We start from the raw sequence: 26,597 nt of genomic DNA, 5'->3' as shown, positions 1-26,597 counted from the left end.
ATATAATTAAATGGATAATAACTTACACATTCAAATCCAAGTTGTGTGCATTAATTTTGAATTGGCAACATTACATTAAGATTTGGCGCGGAACTTTAACTTGTGTTTTCGTGCAAGTCTGCGCTTGATGGTTCCCTGAAAACGTCTCCAACAACCCTGTCATTTGGCGAAATTTCTGCATTACTGTGCTCTAGCGGGCGGAATGTTAACTACTGAGTCAAATTGAATTCGGCTCAAAGTCTGCCATAAGAAACGCATATAAACTAGAATCAGTAGCCTTTTGTACAGTGTTATATGGAGGCACCGAACTGGCTCCAACATTCGGAGAAACACTGCAAGAGTGCGTCCCGATCTGTGCGCGCGCTTGTTCAGATGAAATACGAATAAAATGTGTAGAAATAAACGATTACAACTCCTTTTTGGATATTATTTTTTGTTTCTTTCATTGGTGGTGCCATGACACACTGGCACTGCCCCAAAAGCCGCCCCTGAGAGGAACACACATTTTGTCGGCAGATTCTCAAAATGTACTGTACCCACTCCATCTTTCAATATACTGGTAGTCTATCCCGAAGAAAATGTGCAATAAATCCAAAGAAAATAGAAAACATAAAAATAAAAAATATTCCGACCTTACTTGTCTGACAATGTTGAAACAATGACTTTCGTGATGAAATCTGTACTTTATTTATCTGCACAGTGAATAAAAACTAAGTTAATGATATTCTTACTGAGCCACAGTTTTCCCTGTTATTTATTTTCTCTAACTCCAGCACAGGACACAATGCATCTGTGTTTCTTGTTAATTGTTCATACTAAGTAAGTGTCACAATTCAGTTTGCACTTTGCATGGTTAATCTCCATTAGTGAGTTGTCTGAATTGTATTCAGAAAGACGTATGTTCAGCCATAGTACCTATAGTACAAAGATACACAGTACAAAGGTATGACAACGTATTTTCTTTCATTGTTTCTTTTTCACTCGTTTAAAACTTAAACGTTTTTAGTTGAAACGTTAAAAGTGTTATAATTTTAAAGAGGTTATGTACCTTATGACAGACGGATCCCATTTCAACATCAGTATGGTGTCTTCTTCAGCTGTTCCAGCTGATTTTGAGTTCTGGTGTTTGCGTTTGTCAGTTGTAGAGGTGTGTTGCTCTTAGGAAGGGAGATGGTTGTTTGTGTGTCATGTATTATGATATCGAATAATGCATGGGTATTGAATTGTAATTGTATATTAAGTACATAATTATATGCTGTGGGTGTGTTATTGTGTGCTTGTATATTTCGTATTGTTCTAATATTATGCTTAACTGTGAACTTATTGGTGTGATGTACAGTATTTCCATATATGTTTCTATGTTATTGTAGTCGTGATTGTTGTTGATAATATGTTCTGCGTAATGTGATGTGATGTAGGGTTTAGTTGAGGGAGTCAGCGCAACAGTGGTCTAAGCCACTTTTTGTAATGTAGAAAAAGGAAGTTAAAATTATATATATTATATAAGTGTTATTTTTTAGGGGCAAAATTACATGCTTCCTAACAAGCTTTATAATAGTGGATTGGTCTATTCCACTTCGTAGGAAGGTAGTTCACGTCAAAATCAACAGAAGGCTCAATATTTAATTTTTCGTATTGAGGAAGGTTAGAAAACTGTTGTGCTGACCCTCTCAGTTGTAGCTTTAATGTGTTCTTGCAAATCAGGCTTTCAGGTTTAACTCCCTGTAAAGTTGATTTGAATAATTTCGAGGGAAAAATTGTTCCGGGGCCGGGCATCCAACCCGGGACCTTTGGTTAAACGTACCAATGCTCTACCAACTGAGCTACCCGGGAACTCTACCAGACACTGATCCAATTTTTCCCTCTATATCCACAGACCTTACAGTGGGCTGACGACCGTCAAGCAACCAACATTGAGTGCACACTAACTCTATGTGACTTAAATTGTGGTTTTCTGTTAACGAACAGTGACGTGTATTATGCAGATCAAAATTTTCAGGTATAAACCTATGTAAAGTTGATTTGAATAATTTCGAGGGAAAAATTGTTCCGGAGCTGGGCATCGAACCCGGGACCTTTGGTTAAACGTACCAACGCTCTACCAACTGAGCTACCCGGGAACTCTTATCAGACACCGATCCAATTTTTTTTTCCCTCGAAATTATTCAAATCAACTTTACAGGGAGCTATACCTGAAAGCTTGATTTGCATAATGCAAGTCACTGTTCGTTAACAGAAAACCACAATTTAAGTCACAGAGAGTTAGTATGCACTCAATGTTGGTTGCTTGACGGTCGTCAGCCCACTTTGAGATCTGTGGATATGGAGGGAAAAATTGGATCGGTATCTGGTAGAGTTCCCAGGTAGCTCAGTTGGTAGAGCATTGGTACGTTTAACCAAAGGTCCTGGGTTCGATGCCCGGCCCCAGAACAATTTTTCCCACGAAATTATTAATGTGTTCTTGTTTGAAAGGAACTTCCTGCCTATACCATGTAAAAATCTGGGCAGCTATTGCATTTTAATTTGTAAACCCCAGTTGAATTATATTTATTAGTATGTTTGATGTGATTATTTAAATATTTCTGTGTTGTGTTATTTGTTTTATATGCTACTTGTATATTAGTTTTCTGAATGAAGTTGCGATTTTGTATGTATTGGTATTACAATATGTTAATATTATGTACCGGTATTAATAAAATTCTCGTGTATTGTGTTGGTTTGTTATGTTTTTATTTTGCCTTTTTATTAGTGTGTCTCAGTGGAGTAGCGTCAATGTAAGCTGAAAAGCTCAGCTTCCCCGCTTAATAATAATTTCATAATAAACCTGCAGTCTATGGACAAAATTATTTATTAATTTTAATAGAATTTATATTTACGCGTTAAATATTGTGATGCGGCAGCTCAGGATGATTTATGATGCAGCAGTAAACAAGAAGCCTGCACACACCAGCTTCCAAGCAGACTGGTTTCTTACACTCATTCTTCTGTGTAACCCACCCCACAGATTTTCCATCCCTTTCTAACTAAACCACCCTGGTCGCAAGGCTCGCAAGAAGCTAGCTTTGACATTGAAAATAAGTAGTTTCCGAGTTATCCCTTTTCGTGAGTTGTGTTCAGTTAAAGTGTTAGTGTGCATTGTGGCTGATATAATAAATAATGAGTGAAATAACAGTTCCTGACACAAATTTACTTGAACTTTTAGGACAATTCTATTATCAAGACTGACTTACGAACAAAAGTGTGATCTAAAAAACAAATGACCGACTCCCTTGCTGTCAATGAAGGGTAGAAACAAAAGACAGACGCATACTTATGTAATGATACTAATACTGTATCTATTGACCGTTAATATTGTGATTTCTCTAACTATAACAGGGAGTGAGCTAATGTTATACATATATGTACCAGTATCTATTTGTTAGAGATATGTGTAAACTGTGAAATCATATTTTACTACGTACCATTTGAGGTCATGCCTTATTGGTGTTACTTACGAGGTTCCAACGAATCTTCGACTGCTGAATTGACATTGACTACTATTGTATGACTTGAGGCTTTCCCGGCGTTTGATATAGAATAACTCTTCTCGGGTTCTCAGAAAGGTGAGTTGGAGATTAGCTTCCAAGCTTTCGACGGCTAACTCTGCCATCTTCTTCAGGGACGAAGTGATGTGGGACCACGTCTAGCCGGTATATATGCAAAAATAGGGCTTCCCGCTGCGGGCCAATCAGGAGCTAGTTCCTAGCCCCGACCGCCAGGCGCATTCTGGTTGGTGGACACGGCAGCCAATCAGGAGCTCCTGAGCATTCGTGCGCTAAGCAAAGGGTCCTGGGATCGATACCCAGCCCCGGAACAATTTTTCCTTGAAATTATTCAACCTGCTTTTCAGGGAGCTACTACCTGAAAGCCAGATTTGCATAATGTATTAAATTTATTAAACAAGTGGCGAAAAACAGGTTCTGTTTTCGATAGATGAAACATTGCCTGAAGTGTAAACACAACTCATACAGCTTCTTCTTCAGTAGATACGTTTCAACAAGGAAAATGCGTTGTTGTAAGTTACATTCTATTATTGAAAATATGTCGTTCTCAATACAGATCAGACAACTCTCTAACGTAGATTCACAATGCAAAGTGCGGGCAGAATTGTGTTGCCGACTTAGTGTGAACAATTAAGAGGAAACAAGTAACCAGGAAATCTCAATGCGGTGTCTGTCAAAAAGCAACCTCGTAACTCAGCAATGATGCTGGTAACCAGAGGCGGCTCTACAATAAGAACTGCAGAGCTGCAGAACCGCCATTTAAATGGACCTGAAAAAATTAAAAATGTAAAACGTGCTTTTATGTAATCTAGTTCATTGTTTCATTTATTTTTCCAATACATTCTCCTTCGATTCGAGATTTTACTGTCTGTAGGAGCCTTGAACTGCTCGAGAATTTTAGCTGTAGTGTACTTTTCGGATCTATGATCGGCAGTTCCTGAAGCTCAACGTAGGGTAGTCGGCAGCAGAAAACTGGTTTTCTTCACCATCCCATAAGACTGCATTAGAGCTGCAACCGAAGCAGCTCTCTCCGAATATACAAAAGAATCGTCAACACCCTCATCTCTTTATGACCTGCCTTAGAACACACAGGCTTCTGAACTACTGTATATCATTACAGTTCCAGTGTGTTACAGTACTGTGGGTGGTGTGATGTGATTAGTCAGTGTGTCTAAGGAAATATTTTATATTAAAAATGAATGAAATGAAAACCTAATAATCGACTAACCCTTTTCGAAATTGAAAGAGAAATTGCATGTTAACTTAAGAAATTACGATGTCCTACACAAAATTTAAATATTGAAATTTCTGCAAAAAGTCGAGGAAATCATATAGCCTACTAGTCATTTTAATACCGAAATGTGTAATGGAAACAATTGGTTTTTTGCTGTGATCATAAAAATGCTTTCTCCTCCACCTGTGTATTCTGTTTAGAGGAGAAAATACATGGACAAACACCGGAGTGAAGGATTTAGTTAATTTGACTTAAAAAACTAGAAAAGTATGTGGGGCACATCTCCACTACGTGACTAGTTATACTAGGTGGGAGAGGTGTAGCGCACGGATGGTTGCAGTACAATTTCGGGTGCACAGTCAACTTCGAGAAGGGACTGTAATTACACGTGTTATCCTATTTAGATGCAATAAACAGCATGCGTTTGCTAAATACACTATTTTTCATGCAGAACTGCTAATCTTTGTAACCGCGGCCGCTACTGCTGGTAACTTAGGTTTGACTCGCTCTAGACAAATCAAGACTAAAAAGTTAGACAATAATATATTATTTTAAACTCTCTCAGAATTCTTATTATATTTTTCTGTGAAAATTACATTATAAATAAATGGTTTGCATGAGGAGAACATTTTGCTGTATTATGTCCATGAAAATTTAGTTTTGGCCCGTTTTATTGTGTTTATTGTGTCCTGAAAGTACATACTGGTATTATATTTGTGTAAAGTTTCCATGAATATCAGAAACCGCATATGTCAACCATATTTTACATTTTTACTCTCACCCAAGAATGATAAAAATATGGTACAAATTGTGCTAGAATCTTACCTGATAATGCACTGCCTATGGATAAATTATTTTTCCCGAGAAGTATAATAATAATAATAATAATAATAATAATAATAATAATAATAGCCTAATGTGTCCCTTGAAGGGCAAAGGCCTCCTGCTAGAGGGTAGCTCTGTTTCACTAACGCGGTGAGCTACTCCGCGTTAGGTTGTGTCTAGTGTTTCTTTGTCTGGTTTGAGTTGATTTCGCTGTCACTTTGATTAATTTGATTTCACTAACACTTTGATTATATTGAATGCACTATCACTAAGTCAACTTGGGATGTTGTTTGTGGCTGGCACTGTCTTCGTTTGTAGTCGATTTCCAATTGTTCTCCATGTTCCCCTGCTTCTTGCTATTCTGGACCATTGCTGGCCTGCTTGTGTCGTGTAGAAGTCTGCCCACCTCTTCCTTGGTCTGCCTCTATGCCGGTCTCCTGTGCGCGGGTCCCACATGGTGGCTCTGTATGTCCATCTTTCGTCTTTCATTCGCGCGATGTGGCCTCCCCACTTCCACTTCAATTTGTTTGCTCTTTGTGTGACGTTTGTTGTTGATGCCATTTGGGACAGCGACTCATTGGAAATTCTGTCTCTCATAGTTATTCCCAATATCTTTCGTTCCATTTTCCTTTGGCATATTTCTAGCGCATTCATCTGTCTGTTTGTTGTCGACCATGTTTGGCATCCATAAAGTAGTGTTGGGTAGACGCAGGTTTGTAGTACTTCGAATTTGAGTCTTCTGTTGATTGTCTTGTCCAGGAGTATGAACTGGAGGGACCAGAAGGATTTCCAAGCTAAGGATATTCTTCTTCTTATTTCTTTTCCAGTCTTGTCTTTAAAGGAAATTAGTTGGCCTAGGTATGTGTATTCCGTTGCATATGGTAGCGTTGTTCCGTCAATTGAGATGGGGATTTCTTGTCTGTTTGTCATCAGCTGTGTTTTTGTCATGTTCATTGATAGACCTGCGGTTTTGCTTTGTGTACGGAGTTGTTGGAGCATTGATTGTAGTTCTTCTGGTGTTTTTGCGAACAGGACTACGTCGTCCGCGAATCTTAGGTCTGTTAGGTGTCTTCCGTTTATGTTTATTCCCTGTTGCTTGCTCCAATTCATTTTTCTGAATACATTTTCCAAAACGTTTGTAAAAAGTTTGGGAGAGATTGGGTCACCTTGTCGTACTCCGCGTTCTAGACGAAATGATTGGCCTTCTATTTCTGTTCTTACCTTAGCAAAGTTTTGTCTATAAATATTGCTCAATAGACGAATGTATTTGCCTTCCACTCCCTTTGTGGACAAGGCCTGCAGAATGCTTCTGTGTTCGATTGAGTCAAAAGCTTTGCTGTAGTCTACAAAGCCGAGAAGTATGCTATTCTTAAATGAAACAGTTTTTTATTTTTCCTAAAACTGTAGTTCAATGAACATGTGAAGTTTCTGGAATTGGAGGTTCGAGTTCATTTTTAAATTGTCAAAAATAAATAAATAAATAAATAAATAAATAAATAAATAAACAAGCAAGCAAGCAAGCAAGCAAGCAAGCAAGCAAGCAAGCAAGCAAGCAAGCAAGCAAGCAAGCAAGCAAGCAAGCAAGCAAGCAAGCAAGCAAGCAAGCAAGCAAGCAAGCAAGCAAGCAAGCAAGCAAGCAAGCAAGCAAGCAAGCAAGCAAGCAAGCAAGCAAGCAAGCAAGCAAGCAAGCAAGCAAGCAAGCAAGCAAGCAAGCAAGCAAGCAAGCAAGCAAGCAAGCAAGCAAGCAAGCAAGCAAGCAAGCAAGCAAGCAAGCAAGCAAGCAAGCAAGCAAGCAAGCAAGCAAGCAAGCAAGCAAGCAAGCAAGCAAGCAAGCAAGCAAGCAAGCAAGCAAGCAAGCAAGCAAGCAAGCAAGCAAGCAAGCAAGCAAGCAAGCAAGCAAGCAAGCAAGCAAGCAAGCAAGCAAGCAAGCAAGCAAGCAAGCAAGCAAGCAAGCAAGCAAGCAAGCAAGCAAGCAAGCAAGCAAGCAAGCAAGCAAGCAAGCAAGCAAGCAAGCAAGCAAGCAAGCAAGCAAGCAAGCAAGCAAGCAAGCAAGCAAGCAAGCAAGCAAGCAAGCAAGCAAGCAAGCAAGCAAGCAAGCAAGCAAGCAAGCAAGCAAGCAAGCAAGCAAGCAAGCAAGCAAGCAAGCAAGCAAGCAAGCAAGCAAGCAAGCAAGCAAGCAAGCAAGCAAGCAAGCAAGCAAGCAAGCAAGCAAGCAAGCAAGCAAGCAAGCAAGCAAGCAAGCAAGCAAGCAAGCAAGCAAGCAAGCAAGCAAGCAAGCAAGCAAGCAAGCAAGCAAGCAAGCAAGCAAGCAAGCAAGCAAGCAAGCAAGCAAGCAAGCAAGCAAGCAAGCAAGCAAGCAAGCAAGCAAGCAAGCAAGCAAGCAAGCAAGCAAGCAAGCAAGCAAGCAAGCAAGCAAGCAAGCAAGCAAGCAAGCAAGCAAGCAAGCAAGCAAGCAAGCAAGCAAGCAAGCAAGCAAGCAAGCAAGCAAGCAAGCAAGCAAGCAAGCAAGCAAGCAAGCAAGCAAGCAAGCAAGCAAGCAAGCAAGCAAGCAAGCAAGCAAGCAAGCAAGCAAGCAAGCAAGCAAGCAAGCAAGCAAGCAAGCAAGCAAGCAAGCAAGCAAGCAAGCAAGCAAGCAAGCAAGCAAGCAAGCAAGCAAGCAAGCAAGCAAGCAAGCAAGCAAGCAAGCAAGCAAGCAAGCAAGCAAGCAAGCAAGCAAGCAAGCAAGCAAGCAAGCAAGCAAGCAAGCAAGCAAGCAAGCAAGCAAGCAAGCAAGCAAGCAAGCAAGCAAGCAAGCAAGCAAGCAAGCAAGCAAGCAAGCAAGCAAGCAAGCAAGCAAGCAAGCAAGCAAGCAAGCAAGCAAGCAAGCAAGCAAGCAAGCAAGCAAGCAAGCAAGCAAGCAAGCAAGCAAGCAAGCAAGCAAGCAAGCAAGCAAGCAAGCAAGCAAGCAAGCAAGCAAGCAAGCAAGCAAGCAAGCAAGCAAGCAAGCAAGCAAGCAAGCAAGCAAGCAAGCAAGCAAGCAAGCAAGCAAGCAAGCAAGCAAGCAAGCAAGCAAGCAAGCAAGCAAGCAAGCAAGCAAGCAAGCAAGCAAGCAAGCAAGCAAGCAAGCAAGCAAGCAAGCAAGCAAGCAAGCAAGCAAGCAAGCAAGCAAGCAAGCAAGCAAGCAAGCAAGCAAGCAAGCAAGCAAGCAAGCAAGCAAGCAAGCAAGCAAGCAAGCAAGCAAGCAAGCAAGCAAGCAAGCAAGCAAGCAAGCAAGCAAGCAAGCAAGCAAGCAAGCAAGCAAGCAAGCAAGCAAGCAAGCAAGCAAGCAAGCAAGCAAGCAAGCAAGCAAGCAAGCAAGCAAGCAAGCAAGCAAGCAAGCAAGCAAGCAAGCAAGCAAGCAAGCAAGCAAGCAAGCAAGCAAGCAAGCAAGCAAGCAAGCAAGCAAGCAAGCAAGCAAGCAAGCAAGCAAGCAAGCAAGCAAGCAAGCAAGCAAGCAAGCAAGCAAGCAAGCAAGCAAGCAAGCAAGCAAGCAAGCAAGCAAGCAAGCAAGCAAGCAAGCAAGCAAGCAAGCAAGCAAGCAAGCAAGCAAGCAAGCAAGCAAGCAAGCAAGCAAGCAAGCAAGCAAGCAAGCAAGCAAGCAAGCAAGCAAGCAAGCAAGCAAGCAAGCAAGCAAGCAAGCAAGCAAGCAAGCAAGCAAGCAAGCAAGCAAGCAAGCAAGCAAGCAAGCAAGCAAGCAAGCAAGCAAGCAAGCAAGCAAGCAAGCAAGCAAGCAAGCAAGCAAGCAAGCAAGCAAGCAAGCAAGCAAGCAAGCAAGCAAGCAAGCAAGCAAGCAAGCAAGCAAGCAAGCAAGCAAGCAAGCAAGCAAGCAAGCAAGCAAGCAAGCAAGCAAGCAAGCAAGCAAGCAAGCAAGCAAGCAAGCAAGCAAGCAAGCAAGCAAGCAAGCAAGCAAGCAAGCAAGCAAGCAAGCAAGCAAGCAAGCAAGCAAGCAAGCAAGCAAGCAAGCAAGCAAGCAAGCAAGCAAGCAAGCAAGCAAGCAAGCAAGCAAGCAAGCAAGCAAGCAAGCAAGCAAGCAAGCAAGCAAGCAAGCAAGCAAGCAAGCAAGCAAGCAAGCAAGCAAGCAAGCAAGCAAGCAAGCAAGCAAGCAAGCAAGCAAGCAAGCAAGCAAGCAAGCAAGCAAGCAAGCAAGCAAGCAAGCAAGCAAGCAAGCAAGCAAGCAAGCAAGCAAGCAAGCAAGCAAGCAAGCAAGCAAGCAAGCAAGCAAGCAAGCAAGCAAGCAAGCAAGCAAGCAAGCAAGCAAGCAAGCAAGCAAGCAAGCAAGCAAGCAAGCAAGCAAGCAAGCAAGCAAGCAAGCAAGCAAGCAAGCAAGCAAGCAAGCAAGCAAGCAAGCAAGCAAGCAAGCAAGCAAGCAAGCAAGCAAGCAAGCAAGCAAGCAAGCAAGCAAGCAAGCAAGCAAGCAAGCAAGCAAGCAAGCAAGCAAGCAAGCAAGCAAGCAAGCAAGCAAGCAAGCAAGCAAGCAAGCAAGCAAGCAAGCAAGCAAGCAAGCAAGCAAGCAAGCAAGCAAGCAAGCAAGCAAGCAAGCAAGCAAGCAAGCAAGCAAGCAAGCAAGCAAGCAAGCAAGCAAGCAAGCAAGCAAGCAAGCAAGCAAGCAAGCAAGCAAGCAAGCAAGCAAGCAAGCAAGCAAGCAAGCAAGCAAGCAAGCAAGCAAGCAAGCAAGCAAGCAAGCAAGCAAGCAAGCAAGCAAGCAAGCAAGCAAGCAAGCAAGCAAGCAAGCAAGCAAGCAAGCAAGCAAGCAAGCAAGCAAGCAAGCAAGCAAGCAAGCAAGCAAGCAAGCAAGCAAGCAAGCAAGCAAGCAAGCAAGCAAGCAAGCAAGCAAGCAAGCAAGCAAGCAAGCAAGCAAGCAAGCAAGCAAGCAAGCAAGCAAGCAAGCAAGCAAGCAAGCAAGCAAGCAAGCAAGCAAGCAAGCAAGCAAGCAAGCAAGCAAGCAAGCAAGCAAGCAAGCAAGCAAGCAAGCAAGCAAGCAAGCAAGCAAGCAAGCAAGCAAGCAAGCAAGCAAGCAAGCAAGCAAGCAAGCAAGCAAGCAAGCAAGCAAGCAAGCAAGCAAGCAAGCAAGCAAGCAAGCAAGCAAGCAAGCAAGCAAGCAAGCAAGCAAGCAAGCAAGCAAGCAAGCAAGCAAGCAAGCAAGCAAGCAAGCAAGCAAGCAAGCAAGCAAGCAAGCAAGCAAGCAAGCAAGCAAGCAAGCAAGCAAGCAAGCAAGCAAGCAAGCAAGCAAGCAAGCAAGCAAGCAAGCAAGCAAGCAAGCAAGCAAGCAAGCAAGCAAGCAAGCAAGCAAGCAAGCAAGCAAGCAAGCAAGCAAGCAAGCAAGCAAGCAAGCAAGCAAGCAAGCAAGCAAGCAAGCAAGCAAGCAAGCAAGCAAGCAAGCAAGCAAGCAAGCAAGCAAGCAAGCAAGCAAGCAAGCAAGCAAGCAAGCAAGCAAGCAAGCAAGCAAGCAAGCAAGCAAGCAAGCAAGCAAGCAAGCAAGCAAGCAAGCAAGCAAGCAAGCAAGCAAGCAAGCAAGCAAGCAAGCAAGCAAGCAAGCAAGCAAGCAAGCAAGCAAGCAAGCAAGCAAGCAAGCAAGCAAGCAAGCAAGCAAGCAAGCAAGCAAGCAAGCAAGCAAGCAAGCAAGCAAGCAAGCAAGCAAAATTAAAATAAATAAATAAAATTAAATAAATTAAAATTAAATAAATAAAACAACATTAAACTACAAAATAAGGCCAAGGAGTTAAAATAGGCGAAATAAAAAAAAAGAATTGTAAAAAGACTAGTGCAACAATATGAAAGTAATTTTTACATTAAGAAATCATCGATACACACAGCCAATTAAATGTGACATTTCTGCAAACTACTGCAACTGCAACTTTCTTTCAGGAGTTAGACCCAACAGCCTGTTCCAGTCTCAATTCCGCCTTTTAACCACTCGTTCTACATCTGTCTTCCTTGTTGGATTATAATATAGGGCCATGCTTGGAATACTTATTTCCTCCATACGTTCAAGATGTTCTTTCCATTTTTGTTTATGTTCTATTCTGTCATTATCTGACAATATATCGATGGCCCAGAACCAGACTGTTCCAAGTCCATTTTACAATTTTTTTTTTCAGAAGAGCTATTTTAAGCTGCTGACATTCAAAGCTTCATGAAACAATTTGTAATAGCTTCATAGCAACCTTATGGAGAGGAATATTTATAAGTTTGTTCAATTCATATATGTAGAGAAGAACTGGAACACAGTGAAACAGAGATTTCTTTCTTATAAAAAGTTGGACTTAGAACAGTCTGGTTCTCAGCCATCGATATTTAATTCTTTTCTGATCTCTTCATTGCGTATTTTCCCAAACTTCTGGGCTCTGATTTTAACTGATAATTAGCTATATGAGCGATATTATGATTATTGGTCGCAATATAAATAATAATGATTTTTTAAATATGGAAAAAAATAACATTTGATCGTTCTTCTTTATAATTATACTTATACGTGGAAATTTGTTCCATCAACTCCTTAAATAGAGACTTGGTTTGAAATATCATCTGATTCTTCTTTGTTGCAACATTTACAAAAATTATGACACTCGAAAGTTTAGAAACAATTCAGAAGAGAAATAGAGTACTTGTACCTACATATAAACACAGTTTATCCATAATTAATTTGCAATTGAACCAGCTATCTTTAAAAACAAATAAATGAAACTTGTGAACAGTCTTGACATATAAATAGCCAGTAAAAGCGATGGCATTAAAGTCTCACTTTACTAATGGCTTGTACGAAGGGATTGGTATTTGAACCTTATATATTACCAGTACATTCTGTGAGATGTAGGCCTACTAAATGATGAAAAATGACTGCGAAGTAAGGCTTATTTCGAAGTATTCTACCATTCTATCATTGCTTCATCACTTCTATATTATTATTACTGTGGTTTAAAAGATACGTTAATTATTATTGTTCGTATGGTTCCCTACCTTAATACAAAATACGAAATATACCGGTACCTTCTGTTTCTATGGGTGGTGAGAAACGGTTTGGATGTGAGACTTTGTAGTATAGTGGATTGTCTGTTGGTATATGTTTATCCTGTGTAGGATAAACTGTGGGTCTGTCCACTTCATCATCTTCTTCCAAAACTGCATCTGCTGCTACGAATGGAATAATTCTGAAAAAAGTCGAAATTTAGATTATGTTTAAGTATTTCTGTTGAAATACTCTCATAAATATGTAGGCCTAAAGGTAAACACACAAAGACAAAGAAATTAGGAATTTATTCATCACTGTGGTTTTAATAAATATCTGTCCTGTCTCCTTCCAGAATGAGTAGTGAGAGATATGTTGCAATATATAATTGGAGCTGAAAATGTATTTTTCACAATGATTTTAATATGATCTTCTTCTACCGAGTGCAGTTTCTTCAGAGTATTTTATATTAACATTTCAAAATACCGTAGCTTTTATGATAAATTCAGATACTGGAAACCTGTGTGACTACTTTCTATTCTGTAAAGAGAAAAGTTTCAAATATAACCTAGAACTGAGGAAATACCTCAATAAATGTTGCTTTTTTTACTGTTTTATAATACAAGGGTCGTTCAAAACTATGCCTAATGCCCCACAATTTTTATCAGTCATTAACAAAGATAGAAAAGTGCACTGTTGAGGGCTTGAAATCTGATGTTTCTTCCGTGCGTGTACCGGTACTGAGTTGCAAGTCATACCAACAGATGGTGGAGCTGTAGTGAATTGTTAAAATGACGTCTGTTGCAGATTTCGATTACAAGAGGCGACCAATGACTGAATTTTTGGTTCTTGAAAACGAAAGTAGTAGTATTAATAGTAGTAGTATTTATTTATTTAACTCTGGTAGAGATCTCTGCCCCTCTACCAGGGGATTACAACTATAATATGAAAAATAAAATTACAATTAATATTACATTCACAATTACAATTACAATAAAAATTAAAGTATGACAAGATTACCTGATTAATGAAAGCTAGACATTTTATCATAGAAGTTAAGAACAAAGAATATTTTTGTATTTACTGAATTACAAATTAAACCGAGAATAACAAAATTCTATAATGATGAAATTACCGGATATTGAAATATTTTTTGATAGATTAAGAGAACTATTTACAAGAAACCATGTCTGAACGAGTCTCAATTACTAACCAAGTGCCTAGTAAGTTTGCATTTGAATTCAATTTTATTTCGACAGTCCCTGATGCTAGCAGGTAACGAATTCCAGAGTCTTGGCAGGGCTATTATCAAAGAGGATGAATATGAGGAGGTACGATGGGATGGTATTGTTAGTATTCTTTCATGGCGAGAGCGTGTGTTCAGATTGTGGTGGGAAGAAGGGTAAGTGAAGCGAGACGACAGGTACGAAGGAATACATGCTCTAAACGTTTCTTGAGGTTGTTCAGGGTGTTGAAAAATTTGTTTTTAAATTATGGTTTATTTAACGACACTCGCAACTGCAGAGGTTATATCAGCATTGCCGGTGTGCTGGAATTTTGTCTTGTTGGGATTCTTTTACATGAAGTAAATCTACTGACACGAGCTATCCATAAACGTTTGTGTGCAGTGTGTGATAGTTGTACAGTTACTTAGGCGGTGGTTTCAGCAAGTTCGGGCATCAGGATGTGCAGTAACCAAACTCCGAGATGTGTCACATGCTGAACACTGGGATTGTGGAGGAGTCATCTTTGTGGATGTGATGACAAGAGGAACAACCATTAACTCAGAGATGTACCATCAATACCCTGAAGTCGGCCTGGATAGTGCAGTCGATATAGTGCTGGCCTTCTGTGCTCGAGATTGCAGGTTCGATCCCGGCCCAGGTTGAGGCATTTAAGTGTGTTTAAATGCGACAGGCTCATGTCAATAGATTTACTGGCATGTAAAAGAATTCCTTCGGGACAAAATTCTGGCACACCGGCGACGCTGATATAACCTCTGCAGTTGCGAGTGTCGTTAAATAAAACATAATTTAAAAACAAATTTTCCAACACTCTGAACAAACTCAAGAAACGTTTAGAGCGAATTCAGCCTAGCAAGAATCCAGTAGTTGCTCCAACATGAAAATGTATGCCCTCACATAGTAAGTCTGCAAACCTGGAAACATATTATCAAAATGGTTTGGATCATGCTGACCCATTCACCCTACAGCCCAGATCTATTACCATTAGACTTCCACCACTTTTAGTCTCTCCACCATTCTTTGCATGGAACTCATTTTGAAAGTGACAACAGCATAAATGATGGAGTAAGAAAGTGGCTACGCATGCAGGACAAGAGCTGGTACTGGCAAGGAATACATGCACTCGTTGCACATTGGCATAAGGTCGTACAAAGTGATGGAGACTATGTAGAAAAATAGTATGTGAAAAAGAAACATTCATTTATACTGTCACCAAACTACAGTAATATTCATTAAATATAATCTGAGAAAAGAATGTGGGGCATTATTTTTTTAATGTTCCTTGTATATGATGTTAATTTATCAAAGAGTAGAGGAAGAATTCACTGAGGATAAATAACGACCCTATGGGTTATGGTTTAGAAAAATGTCATATTCATCATATTGCTGTTCCAAAAAAACAATGACACATCTGCAAAATTGGGGTGAATATTAAAATCACCCATATCTGACTAGTACTTCGGAATATGTATGATAAGAACTTTCTTGTGTTAAATTTTAATGTAACTTGTTAGCATGTTTCGACCTATTTTCGGTCATCTTCGGAACTGATCGTTGTTGGTCTTGGCGCCTCTTGTTTCCTGTGTGGGTGCGTTCGTAGTGTAGAGTCAAAGAGTGTATGTGTTTTGAAATTGAGACCAAGACCAACAACTACCAGTTCCGAAGTTGACCGAAAATAGGTCAAAACATGTTAACAAGGTACGTTAAAATTTAACACAAGAAAGTTCTTATCATACATATTCCGAAGTGATACAGTGTTAAAAGTTGTGTAATCAAGATGTATATATATATATATATATATATATATATATATATATATAACTAGTACTATTTAAAAGTAACCAAAAATTAGAATATTTTGCTTCATTTCGATTGTCATAATAGGCCTATTTTTATCAAATACTGGTATTTATTATTTATTTTTATACAGGGTGTTTCATGAGGTTTTCCCCCGGTTTATTGAGGTGATTCCTGGTGTTATTTGGAACAAAAAATGTAAATACAGTAATGGGGTGACATTCATAATTACGGAGTTACGACAATTTGAAAAAAGCAGAAAAAAATTTTATTTGAGGATGTCACTGGTAAAAATGGAAATCATAGTTAGAATACAAACAAGTGTTTCATTTTGTACCAGTCTCTTGCATGTAGAGTGGATTTAAAGCAAATTTTCAAAATTTCCTCCCTCCATCTGAAGGTAAAGATTTGCATGGTTGTGCACTGCGCGTGTAGCATTTCGTAAATTCACATGTAAACAGAGACTGCTGTATCAACAACGTGCTTGTTGTTATGAGAAAGTACCACTCGCTTCGCTTATCTACTGCTTAGTGTTTGATCGTTACAGTCCTCCGCCCCCCACACATCGTTAGTCCTGCGCAAACATATCTAGCGCTACATACACCATGGCGTGTTTCGAAAACCTGTTGTAACTCCTTAATTATGAATGTCACCCCATTACTATATTTACATTTTTTGTTCCAAATAACACCAGGGATCACCTCCATAAACCAGGGGAAAACCTCATGATACACTCTGTATCTATTTATATCTAAATAAGATCCTGTTTTTTGCTTCTCCTGAAAAACATTCTAGGTTGTACTTACGTCATTGTTCCTCCAGAACAGCATACCTTACCTAATATCATTTGTTTCTTTTATGGTGCTATGGCCGAATACTCGGGCATGAGTATAAACTGAAGGAATTCCCGTGACTACTGACTTGTTCCATAAACTGTCCACCATAGAAACTTCGTGTGCTGGAGAAAATGTTATGATACAGCAGTTCTGCATTGCTATTGAATCTGTGACGGGATTATTTCTAATGTTTTAATGATGAAGAAATTATGGATTAAGGGCAGAGGAAACTAGAGTATTCATCCATATCGTCTTGTTAATCAGAGATTCAACTTACGGTCTCCGGGATTTGAACTCGGACCTTTAATGCTACTAAAATGGCAACAGTAATGTGTGTACATATTTTTTTTAAATTATATGTCAAATTGTAGCTTAATTTTTTCCTTCGTAAGGAGCACGGGCCCAAAGGCTAGCATAACAGCCCGAGGTTTTTGTACCTTACCACTCCTTTATGTGGGAATGGTTATTTGAGTCCAAGTGATAGCTTTTTTGTAGATATCGTGACTCAGATATGAGGTGCCATTTGTCGATTCAGCCATGTAGGCTCAATGTCAGGTGATGTCCTGCTAAAGCACCCTTTCGTCCTCGAGTAGTGTACTACACCTTCTCAGACTGATGCCATCTGTGCAGTAGTCATAATACTACATCCATGTGCACCATTTTAAATGGGCACTACTGAGATGATGATGATGATGATGATAATAATAATAATGGAGAGTGACAGAGATAAATTCTCAGGAACATTGGCTTTGTTCATCACAAATATAACTCCGCCATCACCAAGATATTGTGGCACCAGTCTGGATTGTTCTGGTTGCCTCAGGAGTGTGCATGCGCATCTAGCGAGAAGGAAGGCGTGGGGAAACGGAAACTCGAGCTTCGGTAGGAGCTGTACCGCAGTACAGAGCGAGGGTAGGAGAACTATGGTGATGGCACGGAGCAGAGAGAGCAAGGGAAACATCTAGAAGCGGAATTCTCTCGAAGATTCTAAAAGCCATGCGAATCGAAGATTCCAGAACATGTGGTGTAATAAATAACACAGTGAACGGCCGAGTCAGTCAGTCTTCAAGTCTTGTCTTGGACAGCAGCGAGCAAGGGGGACCTGAGTTCGACATGCAGTAAACAGCATCTGGAAGACTTAGGTTCGACGTGCAGTGAACCCTATCTGGAAGACTTGGGTTCGACATGCAGTGAACCGCATCTGGAAGACCGGGGTTCGACGTGCAGTGACCTTGAACTAGAAGAATTAGCCAAGGCAAGTGAACTGAGAACTGACAGTTTTGTTCTGCACACAGTGCATTGTGAAGATTAATTGAAATTAGGAGTATTGTTCTTCTCAATAATACACGTCATGTATTGCCATTGCTGTCATGTGGAGTGCAATAACGACTATTGTGTTGAGTGGAATATTCATTGTTGTATGGTGAATTATTAAGAATAAAAGTCACATTGTTGTCGGGTGTGTGGTGGTTAAAGTAGAGAATAAAAATCACAATATAAGTCCCGATTTCGCAATTATTTTGAGCCATTGCTCTGCCAGTTGGGCTACCAAGGCGACTCTACGTATAGCTTACAAAATGAAAATTTATTTTATTGGTTGTCAGTACTGTAATAAGTTGCACCAACGATTTAAGAAAGGACAGTGGTTCTTGAATTTAAATTAGCATATTACAGATAAGCAGTACTTTCTAGATTATAATAAAATCTGTATTTAGAGAAATTAAACTATAACAATCCCATTAGCTTTGTACACATTTGGACCTTTACCTTAAAAAATTAAACGACATTAGACACATTTTGAGGAATAACGTTAATGAAAATTTATCAAGATAAATTGAAGAGGTTAGTGGAATAAGGGGGTATCCCACATTTTGGTAAAAAATGAACTAAGTTCGTGTTATGAAAGCTGAGTCCATCTACTGTTAGTTTAATGTGCTATTTAAGTATGGGATAGTCCCATTTTAAAGTAAATATGAACATATGAAAGGGCTTTGTAAGTTGTATCAAAATTCTGAATGGAATAAGGAGGTATCCCACAGTTCCTTGAAACCTTGGTTCTGATTGGCCAGCTGTTTACCTAACTGACCAATGGGAGAATACTGCTTTGATACAATAAGTTTCCAAGCAACATGGCGGATGTTGACCGTACTAATGTTTTTGTAAGTGACGAAATGGTGAAAATAAGACAAATAATAGCAAAAAGAGGAAAAGAAATCCATAAAATGGAAAGACAACAGCAGACAGAAGGCACGAAACAGTGGAAAAGAATATATTACACGCACAGACAAAGTAATGTCTGCTAAAGTGTTCACTAACATACAGGAAAAGAAAAGCCACCAAATACAGGATGTTAAAAAGTATCCACTATTTTAGGAGGTGATAGTATGCATCAAAATAAGAAAATAATGTCTAATAAACATGGGTCCTACAACACACACTTGTTCATAAGAGGTGCTCAATGTGACGTCCATTCATGGCAATGAATTTCTCTGCCTTACAATACAGCAGACTACCAGAAAATCATACCGTAGTTGACACCTTTGGCATGGAATAATGATACGTCGCAAGGAATACTGAAAACAAAAGTCTGGTTGCGGATATGAGCAGGGTTCAGCAGAGATGGTGTTGTGAATTTTCATAATCAGCATGTGTGGGCTGATGAAAATTCCAATGCAGTTGAAGAAACGAGGCATCAGCACCCATTCTCAATCAACGTATGGGCAGGCATTCTTGGTGAAAGATTAATAGGGCCATATGTGCTACCACAGAGACTTTTAGGACTTTCTTATTAACGTATTGCCTGCCTTGCTGGAGAATGTGTCTTGTCAGCAGGACTACAGATGTGGTTCATACACGATGGCGCACCAGCACATTTTCACCACAATGTACGTGAACACCTGATGTTGACATTTCAAGACCACTGCAATGGTCGGGGAAGCCTCACACATTGGCCTGCTCGTTCCCCAAACCTAAATCCCCTAGACTTTTGGTTATGGGGACACAGATGTGGTTCATACACGATGACACACACCACTGCAATGGTCGGGGAAGCCCCACACCTTGGCCTGCTCGTTCCCCAAACCTAAATCTCCTAGACTTTTGTTATGGGGACACATAAAGGAATCAGGTCAATTTCAAAGAGTGCGTGATTCCTTACTCCAAAGGGCAGAGAAATGCATTGCGATGAGTGGACATTAGATTAGGCACCTCCTATGAAGAAGTGTTCAGAAAGTATGTGTTGTAGGACCGATGTTTATTAGACATTATTTTCTTGTTTTGATGCATACTTGCACCTCCTAAAATATTGGATATTTTTAACACTCTGCATAGCAAGCATAGTTATGAAACCAAAGCACCCCGATGGAATGCTCATCAAAGCTGCTTAGCGTCCTGACATACTGTCCATATTAAAGTTCAGACCTCCAATTCATCACAACTTTTATTTAAATTTGAAATCAGATAATGGATGTGAAGTAGAAAACAATGATCATAACCCATTACTTCCTGGTCTAGTTGCTTCATAAGTGGTGCCTTGTTGGTATCACTTATGAGGTTCAGACCTGTCTTCGGACAGTTGACTCAACAGACAAACAAATGAATCTTATTTAAGTGTCTTTTGATTAATACCTTTCAAAGTTTTTTCTTTCTTTGTTGTAAAATATAGTATATCATAAGTGAAATTTTCCTACAATAACAATAATAATCAAGATATTATGCTCTACATTTGCAGAAAGTTAGTTCAATACCTACCTAACACATTACCCAAAAGACTTTGTGATCCTTATTATTTTCCTTAAGTTACAGAGAATCTAACAAAATGCTAAATATCTCAAAAACATACTTTTGAGGGATACCCCCTTCTTCCACTAAGCCCTTCAATTTATTTAAAGAAAGATACATACTACGAAATGAAGACATTATTACAAACACAACCGTTGTCAAAATTGTAATTTTTCAGGAGAACAAAAGAATAACGCATGTCATCTATTTTCGTTCAACTGGTGTTTTATCCTTGTGTCTATTGGACTTTACATGGGCAGTTTTTGGAGTCTATAAACATTTAAAATCGTAGCAAATGTGTCAACTCAATTTCATCAAAAATGACTTGGGCTGTTTTTGTAATAATGTCTTCAATTGTATAACTTACATTATATCCTTGAAATTAAAAAAAAAAAAAAAAAATAGCTCTAGAGTGAAGTGAGTAGGACTTGGTATCAAAATGATTAGTTGAATTCTGTACATTAACTGTTGCTAAGAAAATGAAACTATAGTACAAAGCTAGACAAACCTAAGGGACTGGCATCTCCTACACTACAGCCTGGTAAGCAGATCGCCAGTTCTCGAGGATAACATTCTTACTGGCTGACTAACCTATAGTCTGGCAAGTGATCTTTTGCATAACTAGTGAATTAATCATTTATGAAAATGGAGATAATTTATCTGAATTTCAGAGCAGTTGCTCAAAATGTTCTCCATTATGTTCTGTACATTTGGTTGTGAAAACACGATGCACTGCTTGCAGCTTGGTAAGAATGCCGGTATTTTAGGTTTGCTTTAGGGGGTTAGGTACAGCTTACAGCAGTAAAATTTTTGGAAATATTCAATTTTTTTTCCTCCATTACTGTATCTTGTACAATAATGAAAATTGGTATGCGTAAAATACTGTCCTTCTGCTATGTGAAACAAATATTTTTACGATTTAAAAAAAAAATTACTTAGGCCTATATTCTTTTTTTCAAAATTCAAAATGTTGGCAGTTGACTGTGCTGTGATGAAGCGTTTCCCTCACAATTCATAAACTTGTTAACTTTTTCATGTTCTTTCTCTTTTATTTTATTGCTGAAACTCATGTTTACACTATCATGCTCTTTCAACTACATTCCTTTATAAATAATATTTTTTTTTATTTTGTGTTAGAAGAAAATACTGATGTTTGACCATTTTTTAAAATGAATTTATTTTTTATCAGACAATCTATCAAAGGAAGAGAAGTGATCTTGCATCATATTGTAGATATAGCATGCATAAATACACACAAAAAAATTCATCACAGAATGTTGAATAGTTTTTGAGTTATGCGGGAAATGCTTCATCACTGCACAGTGAACTGAATTTTGAAAAAAAAAAAAAAATAAATGTTAATAATATTTTTAAATTGTAAAAATATTTTTTCATATAGCAGAAGGACAGTGTTTTACACATATTAATTTTCATTATTGTACAAGATACAGTAATGGAGGAAAAAAAAAAGTTGAATATTTCCAAAATTTTACTGCTGTAAGTTGTACCTAACCCCTTAAGCCCAGCACATGACATAGTAGTTGGGGTTTCCTTACCAGTTGTTGCACTACATTGATGACACAATTCTGCTGGCACTCTACACTGTCAATCTCAGCTACTGAGCTATCTGAACTATATTCATCACACACATTGGAGCATCCAATGAAAGCTGTACATGAAATTTCTATGACAGAGTAATAAGTATTGGATTATGACCTACCCCTCTCCAGAATTCTTGGTGTGTGACTTTTATCTATGGAGTACCATACTCTTAAACAAATGTGTACAAAAACAACCCGCATACTATGGATGCTCAGGCTATTATGCAGTATCAGCTAGGATGAGATCCAGTGAGTAACCTAGAGCTTCATACATTGCTGCAACATGTGTATAGAACTAATGGAGGACATTTTGAACAACTGCTCTGAATTTCACGTAAAATTATCTCCATTTGGTTAAATATATAAATCACTAGTTACACGAAAAAGATCACTTGCCAGACTGTAATGCTGTGAAATGTCAAGAATGTTATTCATGAGAGTTGGCGATCTGCTTGCCAGACTCCTGTGCCAAGAGACAGCTGGAGTGTCGGTTCCCTAGGTTTGATTCGCTCTGTATAAAATGGAAGAGGTCAGAGATAGTTGAATGGATAATCTGCTTGAAAGAGAACAGAGCATCCATAATAAAAAATAGAAAAATTTCGCCCTCAACCATATCTGATGCAGACTTCTATCTACAAATTTTAATGCCCATGGCGATGTGATGATAATGCAAAGCGTGAGAAGAGACCGGGAAAATAATATCATTGACAGTGATAATAAAGAAGAAGAAGAGAAACTAAAAGAAAAAGAACACATCACAAATGCTAACCACACCCACAGAGACATTAACACAGACATGGAAATACTACACATCCAACCAAAAAGCCAGAAACTAAGCACACTAGAACAATATGAAATATACAGATACACGAAAACACACCCCAACGAAATTCTCGACACACAACTCAATTTCAAAACACACACACGCTTTGACTCTACACTATACCACACGAACGCACCCTCACAGGAAACAGAACAAGAGGCGCCAAGACCAACAACGACCAGTTCTGAAGATGACCCATAAATAGGTCGAAACATGTAAACAAGGTACGTTAGAATTTAACACAAGAAAGTCTTATCATACATATTCTGAAGTTATACAGTGTTAAAAGTTGTGTAATCAAGATGTATAAGAAAGAAAAGGCTAAAAAAGAAGAGGAAATTAAGTCGATAGGAGATTAAATGAAAAAGTAGAAAAATTGAGAAGGAAAATGATGATGATGATGATGATGGTGATAATAATAATAATAATAATAATAATAATAATAATAATAATAATAATAATAATAATAGTAATGTGGTGATCGTGACGAAGTAATAGAGGGGAATATGGAGAAGAAAGAAATAAGAAAAATTGTTATGTTGAAAAAAACGAGAAAGAGGACAAAGACAAAGGTGGTGGTGGTGGTGGTGGTGGTGGTGGTTGTGGTAGTAGTGGTGATGTTGGTGGTAATATTGTCTAGTAAAAGATGCAGATAAGAATTAAGCAAATAATGTTTAGTTTCGTAGTAATAGTGATAGTTATATTTACCTCAAATTGGGCAGAGATGGTGGCAGTGAAGGTTCATTATAGTCGTATTCATAATCGTCGTCTTTCTTATGAGTGATGTTCAGAATAGCTTCAATTTCAGGTGAAATGGCTCGCACAGGTGGCAGCGATCCATTCACAGCAGTACTGTTGTCTTCTCTTTCAACAATAGTGACATTACTGTGAACTGTTATGTTTGCCACATACATATCTTCTGGTATGATCATAGTTGTAGGTAGTGACGTCATGAACGTTGTTTCTGTTTGCATCGTCATGGGATTCTCATCTTCATCACTGAAAGTAGTCGTAACTGTGGTCATCAGGCTCTCGTCGGCTGTACCTTCTGTTGGAGAGTCCCCCTGTCTCTCTTGGACGTCACTTTCACTCACCTTGACGTCTTCCGAAGCTTCCAGTGTAGACAGCAGCGACACTGTAGTGGACTGGATAGTAGTAACATCTGTTGTTACTGTGGATGTGATGGTAGTTGTATCTGAACTCATTTCGTCTGTTGTTGTTTCCACTGTAGTAACACTTGTTGTAGTGGGAGTGCCAGTTGATGTTTCATTCAGCTCCACAGTGGTCGTGTTTTCTGCCCATTTGGTGTCTGCATTGTGGTTGCTCCTTCCTTCATTAGCAACTTGTTGCTGGTAGTGATTTTTTGATTTCATTAGTGATCCAGGCATTGAGCGAACTGTACTAACATGTTTCCGCTTGGTTATTGTATTGCTCTAAAAATAATAAACATTATGAGCTAGATTATGGTGATTTGCTCATGTACTAAAAATTCCAAACAATAATAAACATTATGAGCTAGATTATGGTGATTTGCTCATGTACTAAAAATTCCAAACAATAATAAACATTATGAGCTAGAATATGATGATTTGCTCATGTACTAAAAGTTCCAAACAATAATAAACATTATGAGCTAGATTATGGTGATTTACTCATGTACTAAAAATTCCAAACAATAATAAATATTATGAGCTAGATTATGGTAATTTGCTCATGTACTAAAAATTCCAAACAATAATAAACATTATCAGCTAGATTATGGTGATTTGCTCATGTACTAAAAATTCCAAACAATAAACATTATGAGCTAGATTATGGTGATTTACTCATGTACTAAAAATTCCAAACAATAATAAACATTATGAACTAGATTATGGTGATTTGCTCATGTACTAAAAATTCCAAATAATAATAAACATTATGAGATAGATTATGGTGATTTGCTCATGTACCCGTACTAAAAATTCCAAACAATAATAAACATTATGAGCTAGATTATGATGATTTGCTCATGTACTAAAAATTCGAAATAATAATAAACATTATGAGCTAGATTATGATGATTTGCTCATGTACTAAAAATTCCAAACATACTGAGTATTTCACTATCAAGTTTTAATTAATTACACTTATTCTCTACTTTAACATAAAAACCAAGACGTAACTAATTAATAAATATTTCAATTTATTTTCATATTTTCATACTTAGTAAACATATTATTTACGTTCTAAACACAGTTTCTTTCATAGTAATTTTGAATAATATATCGACAGCCCAATTCAAAAGGGAAACAACTTAAAATTTAAAATTTTGAGAAATCTGAATTTTAAAGCTTCATGTTGCTCTAAAGAATCTAATTCATTCATTCATTCATTCATTCATTCATTCATTCATTCATAGTGCTCTGCCCAAAGGCGAACTCAGCATTCTCCAGTTTTTCCTATTGTCTACCTTCCTCTTTGCCTCCGCATATGATCCATATATCTTAATGTTGTCTAATAGAAAATCCAATTAACACACACTAATTTGAAACTTACGATATATATAAAACATCATAAACATAATTTGAAGTAATTTCAACGATCCATTGATTTTTCGCAGTAACTTAAAACTTTAAGAAATGCAGGTTTCTCAGAACTTCAAATTTTGAGTTGTTTCCCTTTTGAACTGGGCCGTCATTGTATTCGTGATCAAACTGTACTTCAGTTTATGACATCTTTTAAATGAGTGGTTCAATTCTTCATTATGAGGTTCTTTAGTGATAATACATCAGTTTCGACATTGGCACTGATTTGAAGTAATTTATTTACATTTATAATTAGTAGAAAATAATGCTGTAATTTTATAATATCTATATTTTATGAAGTAATGAATTACACACAAAATTTATTTTAACTTAAATTAATAATTTTATTATAACACATATATAGGATTGTACGTAAAATCATGTTGGGCATTTAAATGATTATGATCATACAATTTTATTGCATTGAAACACGAGAGAGATGTGAAACAACCACTAAATAAAAGAATAAAGGTAGGTGGTCGCTTACTAGAATGGGTTCGTTCGGCGCATTCGGATTTCTGTTATAGTATCGCTCCTTTACTCTGCATTTCCAAATTTATCATATAATAGTGTTATTATTTACCGATAGAGCGAGAACATTACTTCCTTGTAATATTCTGTACTAAATCTGGAAATAAAATGAGTACCGTAGCTCTGAGGATGTTGTATTTTTAATTGCCTTAGCTTTGGAAGAAGAAATAACGTAATAAACTTAGCGTCATCCATTTCATTTATGCCTTCAGTATATTACCACAGTCTAGTACAGTATATACAGTCACGAAGCTCAATATGTAGTAAATATGCATCCATAGACAGTTACTAACCACTAGGATCGCTACTATCGCCTCATCACAGACAATGCGAAATAGTACCTGCACGGTCTATTGTTCCTAGTACCCTCACAACTCAAGCTTCGTGACTGTATATACTAGACTGTGGTATTACCGCGATTGAAGGCCTTGGAATCGATATATTGCCGTGGCTTTCTTTATTTCGTTCTTGACCTGTACGGAAATCCGTCTAGATTTCTCTGGCCAGAATTCTGGATGATATTTAGTCATGCATGCAGAGATGATATGTCGAGTGGGCGATGGTCAATTTAAAATAGTGCAAAGAATAAAAATCCGTACGCGCCGAACGATTTCGTTCCGGTGAGTGCCTACCTTTAACTCTTCAAGTTTTTTTTTTTTTTTTTTTTTTTTGCAGTGGCGGCACCAAAATTTCACAGTTGAGGGTGCGAATTGGGTGCTATATATACAATGAAAGGTGCTGTTAGTAGAATAAAATAGAATGTTTTATTTTCGCTGGCAGAGTTAGTATTACTAGATTAGTAATAGATTTAATAGTCTATCTATGAAACGAAAATGTACCGTAATATTTCATG

The 26,597-nt window shown here is 38.3% G+C and overlaps 1 protein-coding gene across 1 annotated transcript in view; it reads right to left on the bottom strand.

Annotated features, from left to right (window-relative positions):
* The window catches only part of LOC138691409 (mucin-2), a 434,026-nt gene that overhangs the window by 19,884 nt on the left and 387,545 nt on the right, over window positions 1–26,597 (bottom strand). The window contains exons 9-11 of the mRNA XM_069813321.1: window positions 23,355–24,079; window positions 12,607–12,767; window positions 6,823–6,944 (exon numbers count right to left, since the gene is read on the bottom strand). Coding sequence (XP_069669422.1) covers window positions 6,823–6,944; window positions 12,607–12,767; window positions 23,355–24,079 — 1,008 coding nt within the window. The remainder of the gene's footprint in view (window positions 1–6,822; window positions 6,945–12,606; window positions 12,768–23,354; window positions 24,080–26,597) is intronic.

The sequence above is a fragment of the Periplaneta americana genome, chromosome 16 (genome assembly GCF_040183065.1).
Source record: "Periplaneta americana isolate PAMFEO1 chromosome 16, P.americana_PAMFEO1_priV1, whole genome shotgun sequence".
Lineage (NCBI taxonomy): Eukaryota > Metazoa > Arthropoda > Insecta > Blattodea > Blattidae > Periplaneta > Periplaneta americana.
The sequence above is the reverse complement of the archived record's forward strand: the minus strand, read 5'-3'. Positions and strand labels throughout refer to the sequence as shown.